At 39.3% G+C, this 20,658-nt stretch overlaps 3 protein-coding genes across 3 annotated transcripts; 2 read left to right on the top strand and 1 right to left on the bottom strand.

The window, feature by feature from the left end:
- Nucleotides 1-2,261: 2,261 nt before the first annotated feature.
- On the bottom strand, nucleotides 2,262-3,215 carry LOC134405419 (olfactory receptor 14I1-like). Its single transcript, XM_063136663.1, has one exon. The coding sequence runs from the start codon at nucleotides 3,213-3,215 to the stop codon at nucleotides 2,262-2,264; it is 954 nt and encodes a 317-aa protein (XP_062992733.1).
- Nucleotides 3,216-11,652: 8,437 nt separating this feature from the next.
- On the top strand, nucleotides 11,653-12,615 carry LOC134405417 (olfactory receptor 14A16-like). Its single transcript, XM_063136662.1, has one exon. The coding sequence runs from the start codon at nucleotides 11,653-11,655 to the stop codon at nucleotides 12,613-12,615; it is 963 nt and encodes a 320-aa protein (XP_062992732.1).
- Nucleotides 12,616-19,014: 6,399 nt separating this feature from the next.
- Nucleotides 19,015-19,977, top strand: LOC134405416 (olfactory receptor 14A16-like). Its single transcript, XM_063136661.1, has one exon. It carries the CDS (start codon nucleotides 19,015-19,017, stop codon nucleotides 19,975-19,977), a length of 963 nt encoding a protein of 320 aa, XP_062992731.1.
- Nucleotides 19,978-20,658: the final 681 nt, after the last annotated feature.

The raw sequence follows: 20,658 nt of genomic DNA, 5'->3' as shown, positions 1-20,658 counted from the left end.
GGTCATTTTGAGACCACTCTCAACTTTCTGCGTCGTACGTGTCGCGCGCTAGACGTTTTTAAAAAATCGGCGGGAAAAATACCTTTTTCAAAGGGCTGAGGGGCAGAGTCAGCTCCCGGTCATGATGATCCCAAAGTTGGAGGAGGGCATAGGCAAAACAGGTAACTTGGGATTCTGGGAAACTTCTCTTTCTTCATCTGAACGGGCTTTTCCCCGTGTTTTTTAACACAGTAGCCCCACCAAATGCACAAACACAACCTGAAATCATATACTAAGCCAAGAATAAGAGATAGAAACACAGCACTGCTCCCCACCCTAACCTTGGTGAACAACTGAATCGATGTGGTGCAAGGGGATGAGCTCCCCTAGGGCATCTCATCGTGGACGTGCCCCCACTCTCTCCTGCACTGGAAGGCCATTAGAGCCTTCCAAAGAGAGTAAAACGGTGGAGCAATGCCTATCATGAGTTGAAGTGAATGGTCACTTTTCAGTGGTGGAGCAATGCCTGTTCTGAGTCGAAGTGAGCGTTTTACTTCTTCTCAGAGCTGTGGCTGTCAGTGTCTTGAACTGGCAGCTACTTCCCCCTCCCCCGGGCACGTCCCCCTATTGCTGGTAAAAGACAGATATAGCCTTTTAAAAAAAGTTCTTCTTGTTGTTTATTGAGCAACACTGCTGCTTTTAATTCCACCCCTCCTTTGTTTATTGATTGATTTATTCCATTTTATATGCATTACTGGCTTATCCTTGGCTCACTTCCTTATGCCCCCAGAAATGCCAGCTGCATGCCTGCCTGCCTTCCCTCCCTCCTCCCCTGCCCACCTCGCAGGGATGTTGTGTGTGGGGTGCCCGATTTTCAAAAATTCGCCAAAAATCAGGGGATGATGGGATTGCTTTGAAACTTGGCGTGCGTGTGTATATCCCCATGAGGTGTCATGGTGCCAAACATGAGGTTTCTAACTTGAACAGAAAAAAAGTTGTATAATTTTTTAGCTTTCAATGCAAGCCTATGGGGGGGGAAACGGAGCTCCGGATCCGGATCCGGAGCTCCGGGCGGAGCGGAGCGGAAGTGGGCGGAGCGGGGGCGGGGCGGAGCGGCCCGATCCGGAAAATGGCGGATCTGCAAGTGAAGCGGAGTGGGGGGTCTGTGCACACCCCTAGTATTTTGTATTTGTGCTTTTAACCTGTTGGTTGTTTTATGATGGTTTTAATTTTTGTGAACGGCCCGGAGAGCTTCGGCTATTGGGCGGTATAAAAATGTAATAAATAAATAAATAAATAAATAAACAAACAAACAAACATTAGTGTAGATCCTGCCTGAGAGTATATTGATTCTGCAATCTATATAATTCTTGCTTGGTGAGTTCTTCATTTTTCAGCACTTATCTACAATACAGAAAGAGAAACTTTGCATATAACCATGTTCTTGTGGAAACCTTCCACATGCCACCAAAACTCTGAACCAATAATCAATATAGGGGGCACTTCAGATATATACATTTTATTTTTACATTTAAAAGTTGATTACTATATTGAGTTTTTTCAGTGTTTCAAACAGAAAGGCCATTCTATTATATCAAACACTTTTTTCTGCAAAGGAAAAAATCAACAAAATCTGTAGTATTTGTTGCCCAGCAATCTTTAATATATTTATAAGCTTTCATATATGTAAGTCCTTTTATTGAATAGCATATGTTTTATTTTGTACAATGAGAATATTTTGGCTATGCACTGTAGTTAATTATTGAATATAAACTCTTCTGTCATCAGAGTTTTATGCAATTTACCACTGACCCTTACAAGTTGGGCACAATACACATGCAATATCCCTGCAGTATTTAAACCTTTAAAATGATTCTGAAATGCATACACATATCATTGCTAAGTTATTGTTCAGAAAGGCTAACTTCTGAGTAAGCCTGCAAAAGATTCAGATCTTGTTTCCCCTTCCATTCCATTCTTAATGATATACTCATAATGTTTATCAATCATTTTCACAAAAAATCTTAAAGGCATACATATATGTGGAATGATGCAAATTGAAGTAAAAAGTGTAAATGTGTTATTTAATTGTTGTACCTCTGGGAATTTGTATTGGATCAGTTTGAAATGAGATAGGTCAGGGATGCCTGGATTCACATTAGTATCTAACCAGGTGTTAATTTTAGGAGCAATACAATTTTGAGGCTTATAATGATGGACTTTTGTATGTTCCAGGAGGGCACTGTCATGCCTGTTTAATTAAACACAGAGAGTATTTAGTTTCACAAAACAAACTTGGAGAAGGTATCCATAAGAGACTGTCTCATCCCTAACAGTCTTGAAAGAGCATTTTTCATATCTGTGTTTCTCATGCTGTAGATTACTGGGTTTATTAAAGGTGGAACAATGGAATATATCATGGTAAATGCCAAATCCAGGTATGAGGATCTCTCAGAGGTGGGCCTGAGATAAGCAAAGCACACAGTAAATAAAAATGTGGAGAAGACAATAAGGTGAGGTAGGCAGGTTGAGAAAGCCTTTTTCCTTCCTTGAACAGATGGGATTTTCAAAACAGCACTGAAAATAGATATGTAAGTCACAACAATAAAGACAAAGCACCCTAATGTTATGACAAAACTGAAGAGAACAGCTCCAATTTCAATTTGATGTAAATCAGAGCAAGCAAGCTTAAGTAAATGTGGGATTTCACAGAAGAATTGATCCACAACATTTGAGCAGAAAGGGCTTGCAAAAGTTCCACCAGTGTGTAACATTGCATAGAGAAGACTGCTGATCCATGCACTGACCATCATTTGAGTGCAGGCTGTCCTGTTCATTAGTATTTCATATTGCAATGGATTGCAAATGGCAACATACCGATCATAGGCCATGACTGTAAGGACGGCAACATCAGATGCTAAAAAGAAGACAACCAAGAGGACCTGAGCAACACACCCAGAATAAGAGATCAACCTGATATTCATGATTGAGTTCATCATGGCTTTGGGGATAATGACTGAAACTGAACCTATGTCCTGCATCGCCAAGTTCATCAGAAAGAAGTACATGGGGGTGTGTAGGTGGTGATCAAAAGCTATGGCAGCAATGATTAGAAGATTCCCTGTTACAGTTACCAGGTATAACACCAGGAATAAAATGAAGTGTAGAATCTGCAGTTCCAGAGCTGCTGAGAATTCAAGGAGTAGAAATTCAGAGATGGAGGAGTTGTTCTCCATGTTTTCCATTAATTACTAAGATATATGGCAGTTCTGGAAGAAAACAGAGAGCTACCTTAAAATTACATCCTGATCTAGCTTTTTTTAAAAAATTCTGGAGAGGTTTAAGAGGAAAGGAGAACATGAAAGAAAGAAAGATTATAAAACATTATGAATACATAATGAATACATAATACATTAAGGAATACAAGTCTTATTAATTATATGGAAGTAAACGCTTCAATGACTAGTGGATAAACCATAGGAGACCCTCTTGACACCCACCCACACATACATGCACTTAGGAATCGTAGGCTTAGGGAGAGATGAGGTTGAAATATGCAGAATGCCATTGGTTCTATATTTGCAATACTATAGCATCGGGATTGAATTAACTAGCTGTTAATCATAGGGATGACTCCAAGAGGCAGTGAGGTGTGCTTTTCCTGCTGTACGATTTGCTCTCTAAATTTTCATTTACAGTAGATTTGCATTTAATGGTTTGGACCATATTGAGTCATAACAGACTTAGTTGAAAACAATGGAACATGATATTATCTTCACTAACTTATATGATCTTGATGGATTTAAATGAATAAGGCCATAGCTAGATGAGGGCTTATCCTGGGGATCGCCCTGGCATTATTATTATTATTATTATTATTATTATTATTATTATTATTATTATTATTTTCATTTCTATACTGCCCCATAGCCAAAGTTCTCTGGGCAGTTTAAAACAATTAAAAAAAATACAAAATAAAATTTAATAAAAAATTTAACATAAAAAATTGAACAATGTAAACAGCTAAAATCATTAAATTAACAATGTTTTTTCCTAACAGACAATAGTTTAAACATTGGAATGAAAATTATTGCAGCTCAAAATGAGCATTTTGATCTTCCCTGAGCATCCAGATGATGTACTGGGGATCCCGGGAACAGGGAAGGATGATCCGTCTATTTCTCTAGCCCATTTTTTCCCAAGACCACAGAACGTGTGGCCGGACGTTGTGGTTTGTCCTGGCTCCTCGGGAGTAACCGTGAGGAGCCAGGAGCTCTGTGCCCATTGGGGGTTGGGTAGGGGAAGCAGGGGAAATTATTATTATTATTATTATTATTATTATTATTATTATTTAAAAAACACTTACCTTCTGCACATGAGCACTCGTGCGCTCCATCTCCTTTAAAAGAAAAAATGGTGGCCATGATGTCATGTGCCACGTGTAAACCAGGGCAATGATCTTGCGAAGATAAAATTACAAGATCACCCTCTCTGAACCCCCTTGTCTAGCTGAAGCCCAATTCAGTCCAGAGACATCCCAAATTATTAGTAACATCCCTGCTCCCTTAACCATTGTTTCCTGAACCCCTTAAAAATAAACCCTCTAATGAATAGAGGATAGAAGCTCTCCTAGAGCTAACAAGGGTTTAGAGGGAAATGGGGCTAAAACAATATGCAATTTATAAATGCCCCCCCCATACATGCAAAACTGATTTTTAGAACAGGTATTTGCCCCCCAAAAAACCCACGTTTTTTAAAAAAAATATTGGCAGAATTGGATGACATTTGCAGGGTTGGTTGCTCTTCTGAGGTGCCCAGCCCTGTCAAGTTTCTGGTGAATAGGTACAGAGTTTTATGAAAGAGTAGCCATTAAATTTTGAAGCTATATAATGAAGGATGCACCTATTCTCTTTGTTCCTTACATAGGAACATAGGGAGCTACCTTATACTGAATCATACCATTGGTCCATCTAGCTCTGTGTTGTTGACACTAGGTAGCATCAGCTCTGAGATTAGCTCTAATGCAGTTTAGCACAAGTAGAACATAATTCTGGTTATTTAAAATAATAATAATCTGGTTCCATAAATGACCAGATACTTGGCAATCCATGAAACACAGAAGGAACAGAATTAACGAAATCATACATCCCTAGAAGTATCGGCCTTCAGCTTGTAGAAAATACCCAGTTGATAACCACCGTAATAACATAAATAACTTACTATTTCTCTTCATGGGAATTATACTTCCAGAAGTATTTCCTCTCCAGGCATTTAGCGTATATTGTGTATCCTCAAAGCCAGCTCTCCTTTTCTTCTCTTTTCTTCTTGAAACAAAGATCATCTTCTCCCTTTCTTTTTGAGACTTATCTAAAGCTTTACTTATCCCTACTGTATGAAGCAGTTACCATGAGATGGAGTAATGTAAGATTTATGTTCCTGGAAACTTGGCCTCAGGAGTCCAACATAAATCAGAAAAATGTCTCTCTGGAGGTTTGGTCTTAGGAGGCCAACACAAAGCAGAGGCAAGGCATATAGAGAAAAGTTAATTTTTTGGACTGTACATCTGTTAATAGTAATAGTGAGAATCTGGTTCTGTTTAGTTACAAGTGACTGAAAAAGCAAAGATGAACGTTCAGTTCTTTTAAAATACAATTTCAAAGGTATCTACAGGTGTATGTCAGAATATTTCTATTTTATAATTTTCATATGAATAGTCCTATATATAAAGTTTAGAATGAGAAGTCAGTGTCAGTGTAAAGTATGACACCATTTAATGTTGAAGTCAATACATGGTCTGGCCTGTTACAAGCTATTACCCTTCTACCCCACAACATTCATGCAAAATGTTTATGAACAAACGTTTCAGGCAATTTAATTTATTGCAGCATCATGTGTGGCATAGCTCTGAAACACTAGGGAAAATGAGGATATTGAGGTTTCAGTGATAGAGTTGACCCCAGTTGCGAATGTAGCCACAGCCAGAAAAGGAGTAACAAAGCAGATGGGTGACTTCTGGTGTTCACCCTTTAGGACAACCCTGCAACCTATCAGGAAATGATGTCAGTATTGTAATTCTAGGTTGCTGGAGATGCTCAAATCTGGAGCAATGAAGATGTCTGGGATTTAGCAAAATGGTTTCTCTGATTTTTAGGGGCATATAGGGAAAAGTTCAGGGGATTAAGAACAGCTATCTGATTTCCATTGGATTTTCTAAACGAGAGATGTTTTAATAGATGGGAGTTGCTGAAAACAGTTAAACAAGAGGACTCTGGTAGGGTTCCATATTTTGGCCTACCAATCACCCTTTAGTATCTGGATAATAGTCTGGATGAAAATGCAGCAGGCTCATCTGAAGTTACAGGAAGCAGAGATGGGCCTGGTTAAGACAACACACTAACCATGCTGCTTATCCACAAAATGATTAATGGAATGCATTGACCTTAATGTATTCCATTAACCATTTTGTGGTTAACCAGGCCATGGCTATTGTCATATCAGTCAGAGAATCTGAAAACTGAAATGGAACCATATTCTGATGACAATATTATAATACTTCAAATAATTGACAATTTGCTTCATTTAATGTCCTGCCTAAGTAATGTGTAATGGTAGGGTTGGCCTTTGAAGAAGTATATCCAGTACTATCTGCTCGCTCTGTCACTCACTTTCTGTAGCTCTATGTACCACATATCCATAGATAACAAATAGAAATGAGACATGGATAAGGCAAATTTACCTATTTTTTCTACATCAGTGTCAGTAGAGAGACAACCAACACATAAGAGTTTTTATGCAACTATTATGTTACAGTCAACAGGCTGTGATGTGAGTTCTTTTGTCTAAAATGTATAGAGACTGATATTTGAGCAGCAGGAACAATTTTTTTTAATGGTTTCCTTCTGATACTGATGAATTTATAGCATATTACATAATCACAACTGGATAGTTGGGCAATTAGTAATCCCCAGCTCCTACTGCAAGCGTTTCAGCCCATCTTTCCCAGAGAGAAGCAAACTCCAATATCCCACTCATACATTTGTATACCACACTTTGTGCTTTGGATAGGGTTATCCAAACTGGTTATGAGTCCAGTTTAATGAGCAGTTTAATTTAAGATATATCTGATGCTCAGATATATCTGAGCATCTTCAAAGTTCTTAGGTCAGGATCCAATAATCTACTTCCTCAAACACCTGCATGCCTCCAGTGAATTTTAAACAGAACTGTACCACACAATATGCCACAAAGTGACAGCGACAACAACCCTCTGCAATATACATAGCATGAGTAGCCATTTGAAGAAGAAAAAAGACAGACTTCCAAAACCACTTGATGTTTATCCAACAACTTGCATGGTTGTTGTTGTTGGGTGTTTTTTTTGGGGGGGGGGTATTTTGTTCTTGAATTTAACTCAACATGAACATGTTTTTGTTTTGTTGTCTAGTCTATTGTTCTTCATTGATCTAAACATTATTGTTATTAATAAATTAATTTTAGTATATATTTATTATTCTATGACTACTACCGATGATGATGATCCTGATAATTTCAGAGAAGCAGACCAAATACTTAAATAATTATTCATTTGCTGGAGGGGGGAGGTCTACACCACCCATTCAGATGTTGAAAGTGTTAAACCATCTTCAATTCACTGCATTATAGGAGGTGAGCATTCACCATTCCAATGGCAGTTTTTTAGCTTTCAAAAAGGGATGGAGAATCCATGTGTTAATTTTCAGGAAGTGGATAGATAATTGAAGGGGACACCAGTAAATACACATGCTCCAATACAAAGTTTATCCATATAATAATCTCCGCCCAGAAAAAGGCAACTATTAGGCATTGCCAAAAGATAATGTTAAAAGAAGCACTAGTTGGATTACAACTTCAGAAATTAGCCGACCAGCCCTTATTAAAGATACTATAATACATGTCACATATCTCAAAATTTTCAAGGTATTTAGGTCAGGTTACAATAAGGCCTTAGCTAGACCTAAGGTTTATCCCGGGATCATCCCAGGGTCATCCTTGCCTGCTCCCGGGATCCCCTGTGTATCATTTACATGAACAGGGATGACCCCGGGACGATCCTGGGATAAACCTTAGGTCTAGCTAAGGCCTAAGTTACTTTACCAAACACCTGATTGTCTCAAGTGGATTTTTAAAACAATTTTTCTGTTTGAAAAGCAGACCTACATACCTAATGCCCTATCATAATGGTAAATGATTATGGTTAAAACCACCACCCAACTACTGCCTTTCAATTAGGGATGTGCTCCGCTCCGATTAGAAGCGGCGAATCAGAAGCGAATTGGCCTGCTCTGCCTTGCCCAGAGGCGGAGTAGAAGCGGACTGGGGACCCGTAGAAGCAAGGCGAAGAGAAGCGGCCATTGGCGGAGCGCTTCTCTTTACGCGGAGTGATCCGATCGCCATTTTGAAAAATTTTGCCCATAGGATTGCATTGCGGAAAAGAATAGGGGATAACTGTGTTGTTTTTTAAGCTATATTTCTGAAACTTATTGTGCTTAGAGAGTCATGGATGGGAGTCATTTTGAGCCTACTCTCAGCTCTCTGCGTGCTGCGGTTCACTTGCTAGAATTTTTGGAAAAGTCGGGTAAACAAACAGGGACAGCGGGTAAACCGGCGGGTTTTTTTGTTTGTTTGTTTGTTTGTTTGGAAGCAATGACAGGCACATTCAACTCCCAATCCTTATGAGAATTGATCACCTCATGAAGCATCCTCCAATCCCAGCGTTGGAGGAGGGGACTAAGGCAGAGGCACCCTCAGAGCTTTGAGCTCTCAGCGTTTTGTGGGTTTTGCGTTCGTGGGGAGAGGAGTTAGTTAGGTTTTGCTGCTGTGTTTGGAGATAGATTAGATTTAGCTTGGCGTGTGTGTGTGTTTGTTTGCTTCTTTCTGACTTTTTGCTTAGTTTGCTCTGTGTTTTTCCCTTACTTTGATTTAATATAAACTTTATTTTTAAATTTTGGAGTGTTTGTTTGTTTGTTTGGTTCCCCCACCCCTATCCCTCTCTTAAAGCCTGACTGTGTTTCATCTTCCTTCTTTCTTCTAAATACAAAAAAAATATATTATTCTCTATTTTTTCTCTCTGTTACTTGGACTGTGTGTGTGACTGTGTTATTGTGTGAGTGTGCTGTGTGCACTGTTTGTGAAGTGCAACAGCCACAGATTGAGCATTTCAAATCCTGTTTGGGCAAAGCATACACACTTCTTGTCCCATTTCCCTACATAATTAGTAATATTCTTATACATATTATTATTAGTATTAGTATTATATTCTTATACATATTATAATTAGTATTAGGGTGGCAACTGGGAGGGTGCCCGCTTCAATTTTTTTAATCTGTCAAACTGTTGGAGAACAGCCAATGTCTGCAAATGGGGTGTCCGATTTTCATAAATTCCCCAAAAATCAGGGGATGATGGGATTGGCTTGAAACTTGGCATCCATGTGGACACATGGATGAGCTGTCATGGGACCGAACATCAGGTTTCTGACGTGCAAATTGACGTAGTTGTAGCATGGGACTTGATTTGGGGTGAGTTAAAAGGTTAGAGCCCTGCCAAAAATCAGGGAATGATGGGATTTGCTTGAGTCTTGCCATGAATATGGCTCTAGATGGCATCTTTGAGGGTGCCCACTTCAATTTTTTTTATCTGTCAAACCGTCAGAGAACAGCCCATGTCTGCAAATGGGGTGTCCGATTTTCATAAATTCCCCAAAAATCAGGGGATGATGGGACTGCCTTGAGTCTTGGCATGCATGTGTATTCCTGGATAAGCTGTCATGGTGGTGAGTTTGAGGTTTCTAACATGCAAATTGACGGAGATATCGAAAGGGGTGTGAATGGGGTGCCCGATTTTCATAAATTCACCAAAAATCAGGGGATGATGGGATTGCCTTGAGTCTTGGCGTACGTGTGTATACATCCATGAGGTGTCATGGTGCCAAACTTGAGGTTTCTAACTTAAACAGAAAAAGAATTGTATACTTTTTTAACTTAATGCAAGCCTATGGGGGGAAAACGGAGCTCCGATCCAGATCCAGAGCTCCGCAGAGGAGCGGAGCAGACATAGGCAGAGCGGGGGCGGAGCGAAGCGGCCCGATCCGCAAATCGCGGATCTGGAAGAGAAGCGGAGCGGGGGGTCTGTGCACACTCCTACTTTCAATACAGCACAAATAATCATTTGAGAAACACAACAGACTTTCAAACCCCACTGAAGTTTATAAAACTATTTCCAGAGGTTTTTTGTATGCTATTCTTGAATTCAAATGAACATGAATTCAGCTCAACATAATTGAAGTATTATTGCTTCAGATTATTTGAAATTCCTTTGTAAAAAAAAAAAAATCAAAAATCAAAGAAGACTCATTTCATTAATCCTATGGAGCTTTAGACTTGCTAATTTTGAATAACATCCACCCAATGCAGCAAATGTCTTTAAAATTATGATGACTTTTAAAAACAATTTGTGACATTGGCATGGAGGTTTACATCTGCTGAAATTATGGCCATTCTGCCACACCCGACATAGCCTGGGCATGGGGAGGCATTTGCGGGTGGGGGAGATAGGAGATGTGCCCAGCCAGCATTGGCTGGGTGCTGGTATGGTGCCACATGGGGGGAGGGGTTAAGGAGCCCAGGAACTGCGGGCTCTCCCTCCCTTCACCTCTTTGCTGCGCGGCTCCCTCCCTCCCTCCCTGTAGGCAGTGTGGGCTTGCTGGTTGCCGTTTGGAGCCAAGTAGGATTTTTTTACTGCTTTACTGAATTGTGCAGGAGGTGTTTTTTTTTTTGCCTACTCCAAACTGTGAGACAGTCTGGGTGTATTAATTAGGTTAATCTGTTATCTAATTTGGTCACGTTTTGCTATTTGGTGCTAGGTACGGGCATCCAGAGTGGGAGTGGTAATGGTGAGCATTCACATGGCACTGTTCATAGTGACTGGTAAGTCCGAGGCTCCCAGCTTTGAGCCTACTCACCCACTCAGAGCTGGACGGCCTGAGATCGGGTGTGACAAAAGAAGGTCCCCCAACCCCACAAGGGGGAAGGCGAAAGACGCAGTGCCTACCCTTGGGCCACAAATGGCTCGCCCAACCTCAGGGGCCTGGCAACAGGCCATGCTGGATTTCCAGTAGGATTCACCCCCTTTTGCAGATCATTTAATAAAATGTGGGCCTGTTTAAATCCAGCTGTTGTTGTCTCATCTCCTTTTTTATCCACCATCACACCACAAAAACCATTTTTTAAAAATACCAACAAATTAATGTTGCATTAATTTAATTTTTTTAAAAATACCAACAAATTAATGTTGCATTACAAGCCCCTTACAGATGCCTAAGCAGAATTTTGGGTCATTGCCAATTCAATCATAGCTCCAACATCACCCTCAGAGAGAGTTCTGGGTTGTTGCTTTTTTGGAGGGGGGCGGGGGTTGAAGCTGCAATAAACTCCTGAGAATTGAACACCCTGAGGATACATAGAACTGAGATATCGATAAAGCTCATTTACCACAGACTATTTTTCTCTATCAGTGTCATAGAGAGATAATCATTTCCAGGGAGCATCCATCCATCTTTCAAACAAGTACAGCTGAATGAGAAAAAGAAAGCTGAGACATAGCACCTTCTATGGGCACTAAACAAAGCAGAACGTTATGGCAAACTTGACAAGAGTGAGTGAATTCCTTCTCCATGGATTCTCTGATACCTGGGAGCTACAGGTTTTTCATACCAGCATTTTTCTAATAATTTATTTGGTGGCCCTCATAGAAAACCTTCTTATCATCACAGCCATCATTTATAGCCACCAGCTCCATACACCCATGTATTTCTTTCTGGCCAACCTGTCATTCCAAGACTTTGGCTCCATATCTGCCACAGTTCCAAAGGCTATAACAAATTCCTTAATGAACACTAAAGCCATTTCTTACTCCGGATGTGTCTGCCAAGTTTTCTTCCTTGTGTTCTTTATGATATCCCACTTGTTCCTCCTTGGTGGCATGGCATACGACCGCTATGTTGCCATATGCAAGCCACTGCACTACGAGACTGTCATGAACAAGAAAACCTGCATCCAAATGGCAACCAGTGCATGGATCAGTGGACTTTTCTATTCAACATTGTATACTGGAAATACATTCACAGTGCAGTTCTGTTCCAATATAGTCAACCAGTTCTTTTGCGAAATTCCAAAACTGCTCAAGATTTCCTGCTCTGACCCATATTTTCCAGAAGTATGGGTGATGACCTTCGGTTCATGTTTAGCCTTCATTAATTTTGCTCTCATCACTTTTTCTTATGTTCAGATCTTCAGAGCCGTTCTAAAAATCCCATCCACACAAGGGAAACAAAAAGCCTTTTCAACCTGCCTGCCACATCTCATTGTCATCTCCCTGTTTCTGGTGAGTGGTCACTCTGCCTACTTAAAGCCAACGTCCAACTCACCATCGGTCGTAGATCTCTTGCTTTCTATGCTGTACTGTATAGTGCCACCAGTTATGAACCCACTGATCTATAGCATGAGGAACAAAGAACTCAAAATGGCATTTTGGAAGATGATTGTCAACATTTTGCCTAGATTTTTGCACAGAAAAGATTCTCCTGTGCCTGCATTGTAACAGACAATTTCAGTTGCCTAGATGTTTTGCAGTAATCCTTGTATGTACACTCTAATCTATGGTTATTTGTGCAAGAGTTTGGTACATAATCTGTTCAACTGCCCAAAATCATGCATTCTTACCACTGAAAATACCACTGAATGCAATTGGAGTTTCTCCAAGGTAAGTACGCTTAAGACTCAAGGCTTAGGCTGTAGCTAGACCTAAGGTTTATCTCAGGATCATTCCGGGTTCGTCCCTGCCTGAGCACTGGATGCCTTGTGTGGCGCTTAGATGAACAGGTTTGACCCCAGGACGATCCTGGGATAAACCTTAGGTCTAGCTACGGCCTAATTCTCTCCTGCATCTGTAACTGTAAAGAGAGAAATTGTTTCATTTCTTGCAATGCCAATGTAAGCGTAGAAAGAAATAATGATTTCTTTTAAATCAGATTAACAATACATGTGTTCTTGTATGTGCTGTAATCATTTACTGTTTCATAATGTATTTGTTATTTTTATACACCACTACAGAATTCCTATATTGTGTTGTGACCGCAAACCTGCATGAATGCCTAGCAGAATACAGAGTGGCTGTTGTATGACCATGGTATTTGACTGATTATGATTAAATAATATCCCAACACTGCTCTTCTCAGGCAGTAAGTGATTTAAGCGAAAATGTGATTTTTAAATGTAATTTTGGTATTTCTGTTTTTCTGTTCTTATTTTGACTTTGACACTGCCCTCTACTTTAATATAGCCCCAAAGAGTTTCTCTGAAATTTAATTAGTCACTAAGTCTGAAAGAGGTTTAACATTCTTAAAGGTTAAGGCTTTTCATGTATTGATCATTGCACTGTAAGCTTTTCTGATTGCCAAAGTAGAAGAATAGGTAAGATGACAGTGGATGTGAAGATGATGATGATGCCACAACAAATGTTAATGGGTAGCTGATTTTGGTTTGTACAAATTTGTAACTTCCTTTTGACTTCTTTTTAACATATTAGCAATCATTTGTTAGACACATCCCAGTTTTACTATTGTGACAAAAGGGTAAAATTAATCTCTAGCTGTCCTATCCATACCATACCATACCTTAATATTATACATTGCTATCATGTCCCTTCTGATAAAAACTATCTATCTATCTATCTATCTATCCCCCCCTAAAAACTATCTATCTATCTATCTGTCTATCCACAAAAAAAGAGCCGCAAATGCTATAACCATTCCCAATGGGACAAATGCTCAAACCCCTTGAACAGAATGCCACATGGAACTCTGAAGCATATCACATTCCTTGTTTCCTTTGATGTCCATATGTAGCCAGAGTTCATGTAGTGAAGAAGTTCAATGGAACTGCGCTAGTGAAGACCTGATGTTCTGCACATGCTGAATGCCACAGATGTAACGGTTGATAGGTGCAACTACCTGACTGGGGCAAAGCTTTTCATACTCTTTGCACCACAGTATTGCTTTGCAATAGACATGGGATCAGTTGAATCTGTCCACTTTGGTTTCTCCTTGTTTCTCATTTTCCAGGTTTCATTTCATTCCATCCCATTTCCACGTCAATTTGCATTTAAAAGTAGTCTAAGATGTGTGTTTGGACATTTGAAAGCATTTGTATATGCACTCCTCTTAATACACATAATTTTGAATACCTTTTTGCCTAAAAACGTATTTTTGCATGAAGTAACTCAGATTTATATATGTTGGTTTTCCAGACATGCAATTTTTTGTGCACGTTTAACCATATATATATATATATATATATATATATATATATATATGTTTGTTTGGAGTACTGCTTTGCAAAATCCAGAGAAGTGTGAAAACTGAAGGACAACTATGGGCTCATCTACACCAAGCAGGATATTCTACTTTGAAAATGGTATATAAAAGGCAGGAGCCACACTACTGCTTTATAGTGGTACTGAAGTGCACTTACAACTGCTGGGGCCCATGACACATCTACACCAAACAGGATATAACACAATGAAAGTGGTATATGTATGTGTCAGGGACCCCAACAGTTATAAGTGCACTTCAATACTGCTATAAAGCAGTAGTGTGGCTCCTCCTGCCTTTTATACCACTCTCACGTCACTTTCATAGTGGTATATCCTCCTTGGTGTAGTTGAGCCCTATGTTTCCGGTTCACGTGTTGATTTGGGAAGTCCAAAATTCACATCAAAAGACGCACTTAGTGAATTTTTTCCTCGTCCCTCCACACACTGCTTGCCGGACCACTGTTGGCTGGCCAACCCTGTTTGTTGTGTGTGGTAAACCGCTGGGCAGTCTTCTGATGCCTGGCATAGTGCTCCTCTACCGAGTTGCCATTTTACATAAAATGGCAGCTTATTCTTTTATGTAAAGGGTCCATTTGTGGAAAGGGCAGCTGTAAAAAACCCACTTATTGGGTGGAGGGGGACGGACAGCAACTTAAAGAAATTACAGTCAAAATTTCAAACTTAAGCAAATTTTGAGATATTCTGTTTGAACAGAATGCTGGACGAGATGAAACTTTGGTCTCTTCCAGCAAGGGTTCTCTCATGATATTATAGTAAAAGGACAGGGTCTAGAACATTTTATTGGAATCCACCTTCTCCTGTTTATTATGAAGAGTGTGGATTCCAAATAGAGACTGCAATTATATACTGACTTACTAGATAGTAATTCTCATTTAACACAAGCTAACATATTTGAGGTGAAAATGGGGGTAGAAGGTGTCTTTAGGAATATGTCCATATTTTAAAATATGTTTTAAAATATATGTTTTTAAGTTTACACTGCCATTTTTAAAGATAAAGAGAGGAAACTTTGCACCATGATAGATCCTAAATAGGGCTTTCAACATGCCAAGGTTGAAGCATATCAGTTCATCTCCTGATTTTTAGGATTTTTTTTTTAAAAGTTTGAGGTTTTAAAATTATTTTTTTAAGAATGCACTGTCATTTTTAAAGATAAAGAGAGGAAACTTAGCACCATGATAGATCCTAAGTAGGGCTAAATAGGCACTTCTCCAATATTACCTGCCTGGTCCCGCATTGCAGGGCTGGTTTTTTTTCTGGCCTTGAATCAAGACAATCCTTGGCTCACTTACTCATGCCTGCATAGCTGCCTGCTGCCTCTCTGCCTGCCTGTCTGAGCACCTACACACTTCTCCAATATTACCTGCATGGTCCCTCCTTGCAGGGCTGGTTTGACTCAATTTCGGAGGCATATTGCTTCCAGCCACTTCATATGTGTCTTGCAGCCAGCCAACTTTCCCTGTTTCTTGTCTGAATGGGAAGGGCCTCAGGGATGTGTTACCTTCAGAACACACAAAAGAAAACTCAAGTAGGGGAGATTTGCACTTCAAAAACACAGAAAGATTAGGGAAGGGATAGTGTGAATTTGATTACACACCTTCTGAAATCGCCCTGTGCTTTGAATGGCTGCTATGTTTTCTTGAAAAATCACATTTTAACAGCAGATTACATACATTCCACTGCACAGATGTGTCTGAAATTTGGTACACATGAGCACCTCCAGAGCATCTGTAAGGTCACCAACTTTCATATTTCTATGTTGAGAAATAAAAAAGATACAGGCATTTATTTTTTCCATTTATTTTTTCTAAGAGGAAATAAAAATCCCCAAATGATTCAGACATCAGTTTTGTATAGTTTCCTTCTGTTACTGATGAACTTACATTACATTATCACCACTGGATAGTTGGACAATTAGTAATCCCCAGCTCCCCCTGCAAGAGTTTAAACCCATCTTTCCCAGAGAGAGGCAAACTCCAAATTCACACTCAGACATTTGTATCCCACAGTTTGTACTATGGATAGGGTTATGAGTCCAGTTCAATGAGCAGTTTAATTCAAGTCTGAGAATCTTCAAAGTTCTTAGGTCAGGATCCAATAATCTACTTCCTCAAACACCTGCATGCCTCCAGTGAATTTTAAACAGAACTGTACCACACAATATGCCACAAAGTGACAGCAACAACAACCCTCTGCAATATAGCATGAGTAACCATTTGAAGAAAAAAGAAAAGGCAGAGACTTCCAAAACCACTTGATGTTTCTCCAACAACTTGCATGGTTGTGTTTTTGTGTATGTGTCAGGGAATATTGTTCTTGAATTTAACTCAACATGAGCATGTTTTTGTTTTGTTGTCTGGTCTATTGTTCATCATTGATCTATTATTATTATTATTACTAGCTGTACCCTGCCACGCATTGCTGTGGCTCAGTCTGGTTAAATTGAAAAGAAAGAAAAGCCAAAGCGGATGTTTCTAATATGTTTAATTTCACAATGCTTGTGGATATACAATATTTTTAGTTGTTCCATTGTCTGTGTAGATATAGAGATTGTCTGGTTTGCCGACTCTAGAACACGCAACATATAATTGTGTGACATCTATATTCACTCAGCCAATTGTGAGAGAACATGCAAATAGGAGAGGAGGCAGAGGCAGTGGATTGGCCTACTGTTTGGTTTTTAAAAAAGGATGTTTTTACGGTGAGGAGGTTAGTGGAAACTCCTGGCAGTTACCTTTCTTCAGAAAGTGTAACTGTCACAGGTGTGACATCTATATTCACTCAGCCAATTGTGAGAGAACATGCAAATACGAGAGGAGGCAGAGGCAGTGGATTGGCCTACTGGTTGGCGATGTCACAATGACCTATAAGAGCAAATAGGAGAGAACATGCAAATAGGAGAGAAGGCAGAGGCAGTGGATTGGCCTACTGGTTGGCGATGTCACAATGACCTATAAGAGCAAATAGGAGAGAACATGCAAATAGGAGAGGAGGCAGAGGCAGTGGATTGGCCTACTGGTTGGCGATGTCACAGTGATCAGCAGGACTGGTTTTAAGGAGGCCTATTTCTTCAATTTTAAGACAAACTTTTGTCCCCATATAGAACATAGTTACATAACAACGCTCGTGTATTCGAATGCAATGTTATGTCAAAATTTCAAAGCAATCGGTGAAGAACTTTCGGAGATATAACGTCTGTTTCGAACGAACAGTTGCATTTTTATTTATATAGATTAATAATAATAATAATAATAATAATAATAATAATAATAATAAAATTTTACTTTATATTTACTATACTAACAACAACATCAATAGAGATCTGAGAATTTCAGAGAAGCAGACCAAATAATTAAATAAATATTCATTTGTGGGGGGGGGGGCGGTCTACACCACCCATTCAAATGTTGAAAGTGTTAAACAGTCTTCAATCCACTGCATTATAGGAGGTGAGCATTCACCATTTCAATGGCAGTTTTTTAGCTTTCAAAAAGGGATGGCGAATCCATGTGTTAATTTTCAGGAAGCAGATAGATAATTGAAGAGGACACCAGTAAATATGCATGTTCCAATACAAAGTTTATCCATATAATAATCTCTGCCCAAAAAGAGGCAACTATTGGGCATTGCCAAAACATACAGTTAAAAAGAAGCACTAGCTGTATTACAACTTCAGCAATTAGCCAACCAGCCCCTATTAAAGATACTTTAAAACATGTCGCATAGCTCAAAACTTTAAAGGTATTAACTCAGGATACAATAAGTTATTTTACAGAACACCTGATTGTCTCAAGTGGATTTTTAAAACTATATTTCTGTTTGAAAAGCAGACCTACACTCCTAATGCCCTATAATGGTAAATTATTATGGTTAAAACCACCACCCAACTACTGCCTTTCAATAAAGCAAAAATACCCATTTGAGAAACACAACAGACCTTCAAACCGCACTGAAGTTTATAAAACTAGTTCTTGAGGTTTTTTATATGCTATTCTTGAATTCAAATCAACTTGAATTCAAATCAACGTAATTGATGTATTATTGCTTCAGATTATTTGAATTTTTTTGGTTAAAAAAAATCAAAAATCGAAGAAGACTCATTTCATTAATCCTATGGAGCTTTAGACTTGCTAATTTTGAATTGCATCCAACCAACGCAGCAAATGTCTTTAAAATCATGATGACTTTTCAAAACAATTTGTGACATTGGCATGGAGGTTTATCTGCTGAAATTAAAACTATTATTTTAAAAAACAAACAAACAAACTAACATTGCATTACAAGCCCTTTACAGATGCCTAAGCAGAATTTTGGATAATTGCCAATTCAATCAGAGCTCCAACATCACTCTCAGAGAAAGTTCTTAGTTGGGGTTTTTTTTTGAAGCTGCAACAGACTCCTGAGAATTGAACACCCCTGAGGACACGTAGAACTGAGATATGGATAAAGCTCATTTACCACAGACTATTTTTCTCTATCAGTGTCAGTAGAGAGTTAATCATTTCCAGGGAGAATCTATCCATCTTGCAAACTGGTAAACCTTAATGAGAAAAAGGAAAGCTGTTACTTAGCACCTTTTATGGGCATTAAACAAAGCAGAACGCAATGGCAAACTTGACAAGAGTGAGTGAATTCCTTCTCCATGGATTCCCTGATACTCAGGAGTTGCAGGTTTTTCATACCAGCATTTTTCTAATAATTTATTTGGTGGCCCTCATAGAAAACCTTCTTATCATCACAGCCATCATTTATAGCCACCAGCTCCATACACCCATGTACTTCTTTCTGGCCAACCTGTCATTCCAAGACTTTGGCTCCATATCTGTCACAGTTCCCAAGGCTATAACAAATTCCTTGATGAACACCGAAGCCATTTCTTACTCCGGATGTGTCTGCCAAGTTTTCTTCCTTGTGTTCTTTATGATATCCCACTTGTTCCTCCTTGGTGGCATGGCATACGACCGCTATGTTGCCATATGCAAGCCACTGCACTACGAGACTGTCATGAACAAGAAAACCTGCATCCAAATGGCAACCAGTGCATGGATCAGTGGACTTTTCTATTCAACATTGTATACTGGAAATACATTCACAGTGCAGTTCTGTTCCAATATAGTCAACCAGTTCTTTTGCGAAATTCCAAAACTGCTCAAGATTTCCTGCTCTGACCCATATTTTCCAGAAGTATGGGTGATGACCTTCAGTTCATGTTTAGCCTTCATTAATTTTGCTCTCATCACTTTTTCTTATGTTCAGATCTTCAGAGCCGTTCTAAAAATCCCATCTACACAAGGGAAGCAAAAAGCCTTTTCAACCTGCCTGCCACATCTCATTGTCATCTCCCTGTTTCTGGTGAGTGGTCACTCTGCCTACTTAAAGCCAATATCCAACTCACCATCGGTCGTAGATCTCTTGCTTTCTATGCTGTACTGTATAGTGCCACCAGTTATGAACCCACTGATCTATAGCATGAGGAACAAAGAACTCAAAATGGCCTTTTGGAAGATGATTGTCAACATTTTGCCTAGATTTTTGCACAGAAAAGGTTCTCCTGTGCCTGCATTATAACAGACAATTTCAGTTGCCTAGATGTTTTGCAGTAAACCTTGTATGTACACTCCAATCTATGGTTATTTGTGCAAGAGTTTGGTACATAATCTGTTCAACTGCCCCAAATTATTTATTTATTTATTTATTTATTACATTTCTATACCGCCCAATAGCCGGAGCTCTCTGGGCGGTTCACAAAAATTAAAAACATTCAAGGTATAAAACAACAGTATAAAACCATAATATAAAATACAATATAAATCATGCATTCTTACTGCTGAAAATACCACTGAATGCAATTGGAGTTTCTCTCAGGTAAGTACGCTTAAGAGTCAGGGCAATTCTCTCCTGCGTCTGTAACTGTAAAGAGAGTAATTGCTCCATTTCTTGCAATGCCAATGTAAGCGTAGAAAGAAATAATGGCCTAAGGTTTATCCCAGGATCATCCTGGGTTCATCCCTGCCTGAGCGCTGGATGCCCTGTGTGGCACTTAGATGAACAGGTTTGACCCCTGGACAATCCTGAGATAAACCTTAAGTCTAGCTACAGCCACAGATTTCTTTTAAATGAGATTAACCGTGTTAGACAAACCAACCACCTCAATAGAAGCCATTCGACCTCTTCCTTCTAAAAGTCTGTAAACCCTCTTCTCTTTTGCCTCATGCTCTCTCACCTAGTTTCAAGGAACTTGCTAAGCTT

Source organism: Elgaria multicarinata, chromosome 11, assembly GCF_023053635.1.
Source record: "Elgaria multicarinata webbii isolate HBS135686 ecotype San Diego chromosome 11, rElgMul1.1.pri, whole genome shotgun sequence".
Taxonomy (NCBI): domain Eukaryota; kingdom Metazoa; phylum Chordata; class Lepidosauria; order Squamata; family Anguidae; genus Elgaria; species Elgaria multicarinata.
Note: the sequence above shows the minus strand (reverse complement) of the source record. Positions and strands in the feature narration are given on the sequence as shown.

Excerpts from the sequence above, each read along its gene's own strand:
- LOC134405419 (XM_063136663.1), bottom strand. The coding sequence starts at position 3,215 with ATGGAGAACAACTCCTCCATCTCTGAATTTCTACTCCTTGAATTCTCA.
- LOC134405417 (XM_063136662.1), top strand. The coding sequence starts at position 11,653 with ATGGCAAACTTGACAAGAGTGAGTGAATTCCTTCTCCATGGATTCTCT.
- LOC134405416 (XM_063136661.1), top strand. The coding sequence starts at position 19,015 with ATGGCAAACTTGACAAGAGTGAGTGAATTCCTTCTCCATGGATTCCCT.